General features: G+C 33.8%; 1 protein-coding gene across 1 annotated transcript in view; it reads right to left on the bottom strand.

Moving 5' to 3' along the window:
* The window catches only part of LOC137642542 (pyrokinin-1 receptor-like), a 613,424-nt gene that overhangs the window by 2,243 nt on the left and 598,681 nt on the right, over nt 1-12,500 (bottom strand). Inside the window, exon 7 of the mRNA XM_068375190.1 lies at nt 6,208-6,502. Within this exon, the coding sequence (XP_068231291.1) occupies nt 6,213-6,502 (290 nt within the window). The 3' untranslated portion in view covers nt 6,208-6,212. The remainder of the gene's footprint in view (nt 1-6,207; nt 6,503-12,500) is intronic.

Genomic DNA, 12,500 nt, shown 5'->3' with positions numbered 1-12,500 from the left:
GTGAAGACAATCGTATTTTGTCGATCATCCATTGTCAAATTAAAATAAACTTATTCATGAACATAGATTCACTCAATGGATATTTGCTCACTGTCTTATTCAGGTATCTATTATTTGTATAACCCCATTTGAACTTCGTTCGTTGTGGGTCATAGTTGTGGTACAATCATTTGAATTGTGATGCTCTTTGAAAAAGTGTGACAAACTCCTTTCGTTTTCGGGCAGAGATCAACTATAGTCAATTCTTTCTAGTCAGGCAGATTTGCACCGACTCGCAGGAGTGCCCTTTTAGTCAGGCAGATTTGCACCGACTCGCAGGAGTGCCCTTTTAGTCAGGCAGATTTGCACCGACTCGCAGGAGTGCCCTTTTAGTCAGGCAGATTTGCACCGACTCCCAGGAGTGCCCTTTTAGTCAGGCAGATTTGCACCGACTCGCAGAAGTGCCCTTTTAGTCAGGCAGATTTGCACCGACTCGCAGGAGTGCCCTTTTAGTCAGGCAGATTTGCACTGACTCGCAGGAGTGCTTTTTTAGTCTGGCAGATTTGCACCGACTCGCAGGAGTGCCCTTTTTAGCTCGGGAAAAGTTTCCTGTTCGCTGATTGGTCGAACAAGATCATTCTAACCAATCAGATAGCAGGAAACTTCCCGAGCTAAAAGGGCACCGCTGCGAGTCAGTGCAAATGACGTCACTGGGTTCACTTTTTCCTAGATTAATTGGCCCTCTTGGCCACACATGGGCTCTATATAATTCTTCAGCTAATAGCGCTAGACGTACGTGGGCCAGAGAATTGGCTGTCGAAGCCAGACAGAAATTTAGTGGTAGGTGTATCAACAGATCAGTGACTTTTATAGAATAAATCCAAAAGTAAGCATGTGTACAGTACATATTTGGTTAAGATGCAGACATGTACACCCACCTAAACATACTGCCATATATTTACTGTAACATTATGAGTTATATATATATATATATATATATATATATATATATGTGTGTGTGTGTGTTTTTTTATATATATATATATATATATATATATATATATATATACATACATACATACATATATATATATATATATATATATATACACACACTGTATATATACTACCATCGTATCTTCGGTTACTTTCTCAGCCCTTTATTCTGTCGACATAAGCAGTTGTAAGGGTCGCACTTTATACATTGCAGTTTATAATATTCTTTTATTTCACTTCATTGGGTACCGTAGCAGTCGGAGAAGATGATAAAGTTATCAGGTAGTGAAATGGCAAAATTAAACAATATTATCACTATTCCATTAAAATGGGGATAGCTTTGTTATTTTAGCACAAAAAATGTCGGACAAACGTGAAGAAAATGGGGCAAAACTCACAAAAGTAGAGAAAATTGGGACAGACGTGGAAATACGGGACTGTCCCGCTTATTAGCCTAACACCCCATCTTCGAGGAGCAACTCACACCAGGCCAAACAGGCTTTCAACCTGGAAGATGATGCTGCAGTCAGGTCTTGAACCTAACTAAATGTATAAAGGATGGGTTGGAGACCAAGAAAATTACAGGCACTTTTTGTCGACATCTAAGCTGCCTATCACGCAGTTAACCACAGAACTATTCTCTTCCAGGTAGCCCAAATGACCCAAAACCCCGACATTGTACATATCATTGGATCACTCTTCAAAAATAAATATTTCTCTGTGGAAATGGATGGCAAGAAGAGCAGGTAGAAAATCAGAGAAATTGTCTCCCAAAGGGCTACGTACTAGCCCCGTTATTATTTAATATCTACCAGAATGACCTACCACAACTCCAGGACATCTGGAAGTTTATATATGCCTAAAATCTCTGCATTGCAATACAGTCACGGCCCTTTAAAACTATTGAAGGATGAGTGACAAGGGCATTATCAACTCTCAGACTATTCTGAAAAATGACATCTTAAGGCAGACCCCATGAAAACCCATCTATGCTAATTCCATCTTAACCACCAGGCATACAGAAAGCAGAAATTAAAATGGGAAAATGAAGAGATGCAAAACCATCCACATCCCCTCTATCTTGGTGACACTCTTGATAGAATACTGACTTTCAAGGAGCATGTCAACAAGCTCAAGAAAAAATGTGGCCATCAGAAATGACTTCCTCAGCAAATTAGCATCCACCAAACGGGGAGCTGATGCAAAACAATTAAAGCAAATAGCCTTAGCAGTAAGTTACTTCACTGTAGAATATCGTATTCAAGTGTGGGAAAGATCCAGCCATGCCAAAAGAGTGATTGATTGATTTTTGATTGATTATGAGTTATCTGGTATCCTGACATTTAAGGTCATTGATGCCGATATTAATTGTTATAAATAAATAAATGGATATTAATTCAGTTTAAAACAATAAATGCAAAAACATCCTTACAACAGTTAGATAGCTTTCAGAAGACCTGCTTCTGGAATACATTTAAAAATACCATTATTATTGTACGACACATCATGTCCGAGAATCTTGGCAAGGATGAACTTCTTTTAGTATTGTAAGTGAGGCATTCGATCAACAAATGTCTCACTGACAAGGGTACCAAACAGTCGTCGCAATATGGTTGGTTGGTGTTGTCCAGTTAGCAGAAACCTGTGTGTCAACTGAGTGTGACCAATGCGGAGACGGCAAAGAGACGTCTCCCACTTTCCAGGCATCATGTTATACCTCCAAGGAGATATGATATTTGTTACTTCTCTCATTGTATGGCCATCGAGACTATCCCAATGCTGTTCCCAATTATTATGAAATAATTTCTTGATTGTAGGTAGGAAATCATTACAGGGAATGGGATATCTTTTTGGTAGTAACTCGGTTGCAACATTCTTCGCCAGTAAATCTGCCTTCTCATTCTTAGATGTGCTGGAACCCAACAAACATCGAACCGTTATACCTCTCAGTCCAATAATGAAAAGCCATTCTAACATCTTTAAAACTAAAGGGTTACTGGAATTAAAAACTTCTGAAGCTTGAAGGATACTTCATCCATCACTAAAAATTGTGAAATTACCCTCCTTCTCCAACGCTATTTTCATGTGAACACTGAGCTAGATAAAGCCTGCTGACTAATCACTGGTACATGAGAGACTAGCCAGTCTGCACTACCTGACATCTGTCGAGATGCCATACATTGAATGTGAGAAGACAAAACAAGCAAATGATCCCAGGCACACAACCTACAACCATAGTGAAACAAAAAGATGTCTGAAATCACGAAGGAAGTTCATGACCGCAAAAGAACTAGAGACCTTGAACCTATCAAAATACAGACTGCATAAATGGAGAGTTAGTGACCGTCAGTCCACTAACAGTGCCCTACATAACCCTAGTGAAGACCTGCCCTGTCGATTTTCTCTTGCCAAGAGGAAATGAGTCACCCTGAACAGAGGGCGAACAAAATCTGGTAGAACAGAAGATGACCTCCAGAGATGTGGTTACACAACTGGTGCTGAATTCCCCCTGCGTGAAAGCTGTCTAACTGTTATAAGGATGTTTTTGCTTTTATTGTTTTAAACCGAATTACCATTTATTTATCTATTTATAACAAATAATATCGGTGTCAATGACCTTAGATGTCAAGATGCCAGATAACTGATAATCAGTCAATCAATCAATCATTATCTGTTGAATTATTTACTTGACTCGTGTCCCAACAACATATCTTTGCATGAGAGTTCATGCATGTAAATGGTATCTAGCTGAGATTCTCTTCCCCATTATATATATATATATATATATATATATATATATATATATATATATATATATATATATATATATATACATATATATATATATACATATATATATATATATACATTATATATATATATATATATATATATATATATATATATATATATATATATATATATATAGTAGTCTACATAAGGAAAATTGAAAGTTGTGTATATGAAGAAATGCTCAACAGTTTCGTCCGCCAATGGACCTCTTCTTGGAGCGTTTAGTATGTTGACTACTATATATTGAGTTATCTTCGTGCTGAGGAAGATTACATCTGTAATATATATATATATATATATAAAATTACATCAAAACTGCATCACAATCAAACAAAATGAGCAAATTCTCATTCTCAATCAAAAAATAATATGATTGGTAACGTCTCTGTCTGGTGTTTGCCAGACGGGGGTTCGAGTCCCGCTCAGACTCGTTAGTGCCATTAGTGTCTGCAACCTTACCATCCTTGTGAGCTAAGGTTGGGGGGTTTGGGGGGAGCCTATAGGTCTATCTGCTGAGTCAACAGCAGCCACTGCCTGGCCCTCCCTGGTCCTAGCTTGGGTGGAGAGGGGGCTTGGGCGCTGATCATAAATATATGGTCAGTCTCTAGGGCATTGTCCTGATTGCTAGGACAATGTCACTGTCCCTTGCCTCTGCCATTCATGAGCGACCTTTAAACCTACAATCAACGAAAAACATTACACCCAAAATTACCCATAACGGAGAAGCTAAATGTCATCAACTCTCGCTCATACGAGTAATTAATAAACAAAATGGCATCATCTCTCACTTGTAACCAACAAACAAAATGACATCGGCTCTCATCCTTCATCTACAAGTAAGAGGATATTGACTCATAAGCTAGGCTGACACTTGCACGAATTTGTGGCACGCATTGTCACGACTCGAGTTGTGAACTGGCGTGAAGTGTTCGTAAACCCGTCGTGACATCGTGGCATGTCGTGACGAGAATTTTGAAATTTTCAAAATTTTGGTCACGACAAATTTTCGTGACTGGGTCGTGAACTATGCGCGAACTGTTCGTGAACTCGTCGGGACGATGTGGGAAGTGCGCAAACTATGCGTGAACTCGTCGTGAACTCGTCGTGCCAGTTCGTGTCAATGTGGACAGGTCAGCTGTGATTCTGAGGTTATATTTTTTTTTTTTTTTCGTGGCAAAAAGTCGTGCAAGTGTCAGGGTACCCTAACTCATAATTGAGAAACAAGATAAATGACATGAACTCTCACCCATAATCGACGACAAAATGAAATAAACTCTCACTCATAGTCGACTAACAGAATGTCATTGACTTTCAACCATAATTTACAAATAATATTACTATAACTCACTCATAACTAGCAAATTAAATGACATAGACTCTCCCTTCTTTTCGACAAAGAAAAAAAAAAAGACAACTTTAGTTTACAATTAAGAAACAACTATTGGCTGACCATCACTCCAAATCAACAAACAAAATGACACCATCTTTCATTCGTAATCGACAAATACGATGACGTTGATTCTTCCCAATAAGCGACAAACAGAATGACATCTACTTTCAAAGATAACCGACAAAAAATGTCATAGACTCTTACTCCTGTTCGACAAAAAATGACATAGACTCTTACTCATATTCGACAAAAAATGACATAGACTCTTACTCATATTTGACAAAAAATGACATAGACTCTTACTCATATTCGACAAAAAATGACATAGACTCTTACTCATATTCGACAAAAAATGACATAGACTCTTACTCATATTCGACAAAAAATGACATAGACTCTTACTCATATTCGACAAAAAATGACATAGACTCTTACTCATATTCGACAAAAAATGACATAGACTCTTACTCATATTCGACAAAAAATGACATAGACTCTTACTCATATTCGACAAAAAATGACATAGACTCTTACTCATATTCGACAAACTTATGTCATTGACTTCTAACCAATCGAAGACTGTTTAGTACCTCTAACAGTGAGGCATTTGTTGACCGAATGCCCCAATTATAATAACTTAAGGAATAGATATTTCTTTGAGGCTCGAGGTGAGGATGGCAGGTTCATCCTTGCCAAGATTCTTGGAGATGATGTGTCCTACTATGCAAGTGGCATTTTTAGATTTATTTCAGAAGCAGGTCTTCTGAAAACTATCTAACTTTTATAATGACATCCAACTTTTACGGTTTTAATTGAATAATCTTTAATTTTTTTTTGTATATATAAACTAAATGATATCGGCGTCAATGACCTTAGATGTCAGGATGCCTGAAAATCTTAAATCAATCAATTAATCTAACCAATCGATAAACAAAATAACTTTGACTCTCATAATTGAGAAGCAAAAGACCATCGACTTTCATCTCGATAAATAAAAATTGTATCAACACCCTCCCACAATCGCCAAACAAATGGACATTGACTCTCACCCATATTAGACCCATGTGTGAGATGTGCCATTGGACTTGACGGATTCCTCCACTGTCTTCCCGCTGGACTGGAACGACTGTTGATGCAACATCGGTTTAAAATCCCTCCTCTGAATATTGTTGACTTGTCTGGACGTCAAGCTGTTGGTGTGTCTCAATCTTTGGGCAGCCAAAGTACTTGGCTGGTGGACCGACAAGGACCTTTGGTGCTTCAGGCTCTGCGAATAGTGATGGAAGTAGCTTGAAGTCCCATTTTTGTAGTTCTCCAAGAAGATGGCGTCCGAGTCTTGAAAACCTGGAAAGAGAATCAAAAGATATTGTTTTTTCTTTACTTGTAGGTATTTTTTGCTTTCATATATAACATACTTTGAAAGCTAGGAGTATTTAAGTAGGTTGTGCATGATCATTTTACAAGTGTATATGTAAACTTAAGTACTGAACTTGTTACTTTTAGCCTCCTTTGGCTAACTTTTTCTAGATATGTGAAACTTTTTTTTTATTTCATATTTTGTCATACAGATCACTTCGCCACAAAATCGTGTTTGTAGTAGTAGAAAAAACATTTACTTATGCATGCATTAGTACATAACACACACACGCACACACACATATAAATATATATATATATATATGTATATATATATATATATATATATATATATATATATATATATATATATATATATATATATATATACAGTATATATTACACTGTTTTATTAGTTGTAGAAAAACATTTTCGTATGCATGCATTTGTACGTAACATTGAAACACTCAAACTAACATATATATATATATATATATATATATATATATATATATATATATATATATATATATATATATATATATATATGTATGTAAGTATGCTGTATTTGAATGTGTATGAAGAGGTAAGACTCATCAAACCCTCATTTTTAAAATATTGATTTTTGGTACATAAATAAGAATTATTTTTTCCACTTCAATTTTGTTTGTGTAGAACGGCATATATTTCGTTTAGGATCAGAGTATGAAATAGTTAGATAAATGCTTAAAGAAATAATGAATGAAGGTACGACTACACAATCATAAGCTTGCTCCAAAGCACCACGTAAAGTTGACAATCATAAGTCCTTATGTATGGTGTATTCAATTGTTTCCTTTCACTGGGACCCCTAACTTCGGAAAAAAATTAATAAAAAATACTTTAAAAAAAGAATTAAATAAGATATTTACAAAAGAGTACATTTATGATAATGACTTAAATATGTAACATAATTATAAGTTAAGAACGTTTGTACAATAAAATCTATTGCATATTATATATTTATTAATCGATTTAATTTGTATTGAGCTGATTTATAACTATGTAAACCAATGTAGTTCATATCAGTATTTTGTAAAGAATAATTACGTATATAATGTAAATTGCTAAGATGTAATTGTATTTTTATAATAAAAGATAAAAAAAAAAAACTCGTCTCGATTTTATAATGAAACTTTGTAAAAGATGAATTCAGTGTACCGTCTCAAGTCTTGTTTTGCTTTGAATTCATTGTTATTTGCGATGACATTCATAGAGTACAAATATATGAAGAAAGTAACCAAAATATAAGCTAAAATATATTGATAACCTGAGAATGTGGTACGTCAAATATTTTCCATTACCAAAAAACAAATAAAATATTCCATATTCGAAAAAGGCCAGAAGAAAAGAAAAAAAAAATACAGCCAGTCTTACAACTTCATTGAAAGAAAAATTCTTTTGGGATATGAAAAAAATAGTTTTAAACTGATCTGCCTTTTTGTCTTATGCTATGAACTTGAGTACCAAAAAGAAAAAAAAAAGAAAATAAATAAATAAAATGTTTGGGCAAATAAAGCTTATTTTGAATCACAGTTGGTCCAGGCTCTATAGTTAATGTTAACAGAGTGAAATATAAGAAATATGGTTTAAGTTTTCATTTTTTTTTTTTATGGAATTTGTTTATGCCCGCAAAGAATTTCTATGCTTTGGTCGTTGTAAAACCCTTAATGTAGCTTTATTCCGGATTTTATGCTTCTGAAAACACAGGACCCTAAGCTCCGTATCAAAGCAATTAGCTTGGTCAAATCCCAAAATCGGCCAGCTGAAATGTTTTTTCATTTTCTGAAAATCATCCAATACCTTTTTTGAGTTTTTAAGTACTTTAAAACTAGGTTTTTTTTTTTTTTGGAAAATCATCCAATACCTTTTTTTGAGTTTAAGTATTTTAATTTTTTTTTTTAAATCATCCAATACCTTTTTTGAGTTTTTAAGTATTTTAAATGTATTTAAATGGTCTAGAAAACTTTTAACTTTCCATGCACGCTTTGAATATATTGAAGGTTTCCATAATACAATAACAAAGATTCTCTTTAGATAGTATTTTGCGTGTAATTTATTTAAAATTGATTGAAGACTGACGGTATCGAAGAGGATTCAACTCGTGTTTAGATAAATCTAAAAGCATAATGGACAAGACTTTACAGATTTGAGTACAAACTATATTAGGATTAATGCTAATATCAGATCATCTATATTTTTCAAAGGGAAAGTCAATATCTATTACATTGTTATAAAAAGCATTGATTTTTGTCTATTAATGGGCATATAAAGATGTGTTAGTGTTATTCCTAAAACCTTTTTGAGTGCACAAATTACCCAAACAAAGTTTAAGTTTTCTTGTTTACAATTAGTAATGTTTTCTAACTGAACTAATAATTATCTATTGAGACTATATTGAATGTTAATGAAATTGTTCCTATGGTAGTAATATTCTAATGAATGTTGCGTTAAAGTTGACAACATTTTTCTAAAACATTAATATGTAAAGAGCTCCAACGTTCATATCTAACTCGTTAATATCACAATGAACGGTACCTAAAACACTTATATATGATGTCTTACCTCATAAATCCATATTTTTCTTGGGTAGCATTTTTGCATGAGGACAAATATATATTTTATTGTCCAAACCTTTTGGTCTCATTACAGTCTTCTTGCATAAATGATTTCAATGTTTTTTTCTTGATTGGTTTCCAATCTTGACCTTGCATAAATGATTTCAATGTTTTTTTCTTGATTGGTTTCCAATCTTGACCTTGCATAAATGATTTCAATGTTTTTTTCTTGATTGGTTTCCAATCTTGACCTTGCATAAATTATTTCAATGTTTTTTCTTGTTTGGTTTTCAATCTTGACCTTTAAACGGTGGAAGACATTAGATGAAATGATTTCCATACTTGCATTTTTTTTTTTTTTTTTTATCTGTGGATATCATAGTAGCATAACAAGGGAGGCATAACTAACAGCAGGTATTGTCTACAGACTTTTATTTGGTACGTAACAACATCAATCATGGGAGACATCGTACAAGCTAAATGAAATGATTAGTTTTTTGCTTTCAGAAACAAATTACACACATGATGGTAAAATAAAATGTCGTGAGAAACAAAGCAAATGTAGCTTTCCTTAGGATTTAACACAAACAGTGGATCACACACACATGTACAAATATGTGTATTTTGTGTAGATATATACGTGTATATTATATATATATTTATATATATATATATATATATATATATATATATATATATATATATATATATATATATACATGAGTATGTAAGTATATACAAACTTTTGAATATTGTCAAAATAAATACACATACAGCACTCTTTATAAATAAAAATGACTGTCTTGTGTGTATGATGTGTATGAAAATTACAGTATATATATATATATATATATATATATATATATATATATATATATATATATATATATATATATATATATATATATTTGTGTGTATGTGTGTAAGCAAGTTTTTGGTGTTTGAGTGAATATGCAAAAAAAAAAAAAAGGAAAAAAAAATTTTACGCAGTTCGTGTAACACATTAAAGCGTCAACACAAGACAGTATACGAGTGTGAGGAGCTACATAGAATAAACAAAATCATATTCATGGGCTTAAGATACTTGTGCGTTTGACTTATCAGCCAAAAATTAATAATATAAGCTTTACTTGTTAAGTCTATTGTCTTTAAAAATCAAAATATACCTAAGCGTTATAATAAAGTGCAGTAAAAGCGATGTTGACTATATAAGACTAGTAAAATATTATCTAAAAATCTTGCTGTAAAGTAATTGTAATGGTGATAATGATAATGATAAGTATAATAATCATGAAATATTGTAATCAAACTAGATCACAGATTGTTAAGCTTAAGTACCATTCATAGTATTAAAATTTGATACGTATTTTTTGTGACATTAAAAGATTCAAGGGTAAGCACACAACCTTCATCGATTGAAACATGCCATATGGAAATATACTTGAGATGACTCAATTTTTGAGAAAATAAGAGATCGAATAATGATTTAACTTTAAATGGGAACCGTACTTCAAAAATTGGGCTTTGGGGGTGTCGTCAGCCCCCAAATTTGTCCTGTATGAGTAGAGAAATGTTGTTGTTATTATTATTAATATTAGTTAGGTTACAAACCTAGTTGGAAAAAGCAGGATGCTATAAACCCAAAGGGGCAAAAAATGTTGAGTGAGAAAAGGAAATGGAAAAATATATAAACTACAAAAGAAGTAATGAATAATTATGAGCAACATTAAAATAATACTTCCTTACAAAAACCATAAAGGGAGACTTCTGAAAGCCTGTTCATCATAAAAATATTTGCTGTAAGTTTGAACTTATGAAGTTCCAGCAATTCCTATGCCTGAAGCAGGGGAACTTCAATGAGAGTAGAAGTAATGTTTGTCAATGCCACTGTGTTGTATACCAGTGTTCAAAATGGCGACATCATATTAGACCATTACGATGTCTGTGAACTAGAAATACTTGTATTAAAGCAATGTGTCGCCTGTACTACCACCCATACATTTGGCGAAAAGAGAGTCGATGTAAAAAAAAACACAGAATTGAAACAGGACCTGTTTCGATATTTCGAGTAAATTTACATCAGAGTCGTAATCGTAATGTTTCGCCCGATGGAAAGTTCTCCAGAGGTCTGTTCTCTCTCTCTCTCTCTCTCTCTCTCTCTCTCTCTCTCTCTCTCTCTCTGATGATTTTTATAGATAATTTAGAACAGTGGTTCCCAACCTTTTTTCTGTCATTTCCCCCCTGCACCCAATTCAACCATCCAGATTTCCCCCTTCATGCCCCGCCCAGCCCTCATGCCCACTCGCCTGCCTCAGAAATGGGCATGACACTCCAATTCTCCCTTTGAATATCATGTCAGTGAGAAATGATATGATCATATCAAAATTGAATGGCTAACAACAAATTGCCGCACGTACTATGAGGACATTTTCCGCTTGTTTTAGTTAGTAGGTAGTGTAATTATTTCCCCCTGGAAGCTTCAAATTTCCCCCCAGGGGGAAATTTCCCCCAGGTTGGGAACCACTGATTGAGAACAAAATATGAAATGTTGTACAAAAAGATAAGTATTTCGTTTAAATGAAGTTTTTGGTGAGTGACCAGTTGCGAGGGATGCTAATACGCCGTTCTAAACGTGGTTAGACTAAACTTAGGAACTGAATCATTGCAAAAAAAAAAAAAAAAAAAAAAAAAAAAAAAAAAAAAAAAAAAATGTGGAGATGAAAACATTCAAAATAGATCAGTGAAGCTTTGAATGGTTTGGATAACTTTTAAAGATGTACTAAAATTAGACGAGCCTGATTTTTTGGGTGGGATAACTTTTAAAGATGCACTAAAATTAGACGAGCCTGATTTTTTGGGTGGGATAACTTTTAAAGATGCACTAAAATTAGACGAGCCTGATTTTTTGGGTGGGTGACTTTTAAAGATGCACTAAAATTAGACGAGCCTGATTTTTTGGTTGGGATAACTTTTAAAGATGTACTAAAATTAGACGAGCCTGATTTTTTGGTTGGGATACCTTTTAAAGATGTACTAAAATTAGACGAGCCTGATTTTTTTGGTTGGGATACCTTTTAAAGATGTACTAAAATTAGACGAGCCTGATTTTTTTGGTTGGGATAACTTTTAAAGATGCACTAAAATTAGACGAGCCTGATTTTTTGGTTGGGATAACTTTTAAAGATGCTCTAAAATTAGACGAGCCTGATTTTTTGGTTGGGATAACTTTTAAAGATGTACTAAAATTAGACGAGCCTGATTTTTTGGTTGGGATAATTTTTAAAGATGTACTAAAATTAGACGGGCCTGATTTTTTGGTTGGGATAACTTTTAAAGATGTCCTAAAATTAGACGAGCCTGATTTTTTGGTTGGGGTAACTTTTTAAGAT

The sequence above is a fragment of the Palaemon carinicauda genome, chromosome 1 (genome assembly GCF_036898095.1).
Source record: "Palaemon carinicauda isolate YSFRI2023 chromosome 1, ASM3689809v2, whole genome shotgun sequence".
NCBI classification, from domain to species: Eukaryota; Metazoa; Arthropoda; class Malacostraca; order Decapoda; family Palaemonidae; genus Palaemon; species Palaemon carinicauda.
Note: the sequence above shows the minus strand (reverse complement) of the source record. Positions and strands in the feature narration are given on the sequence as shown.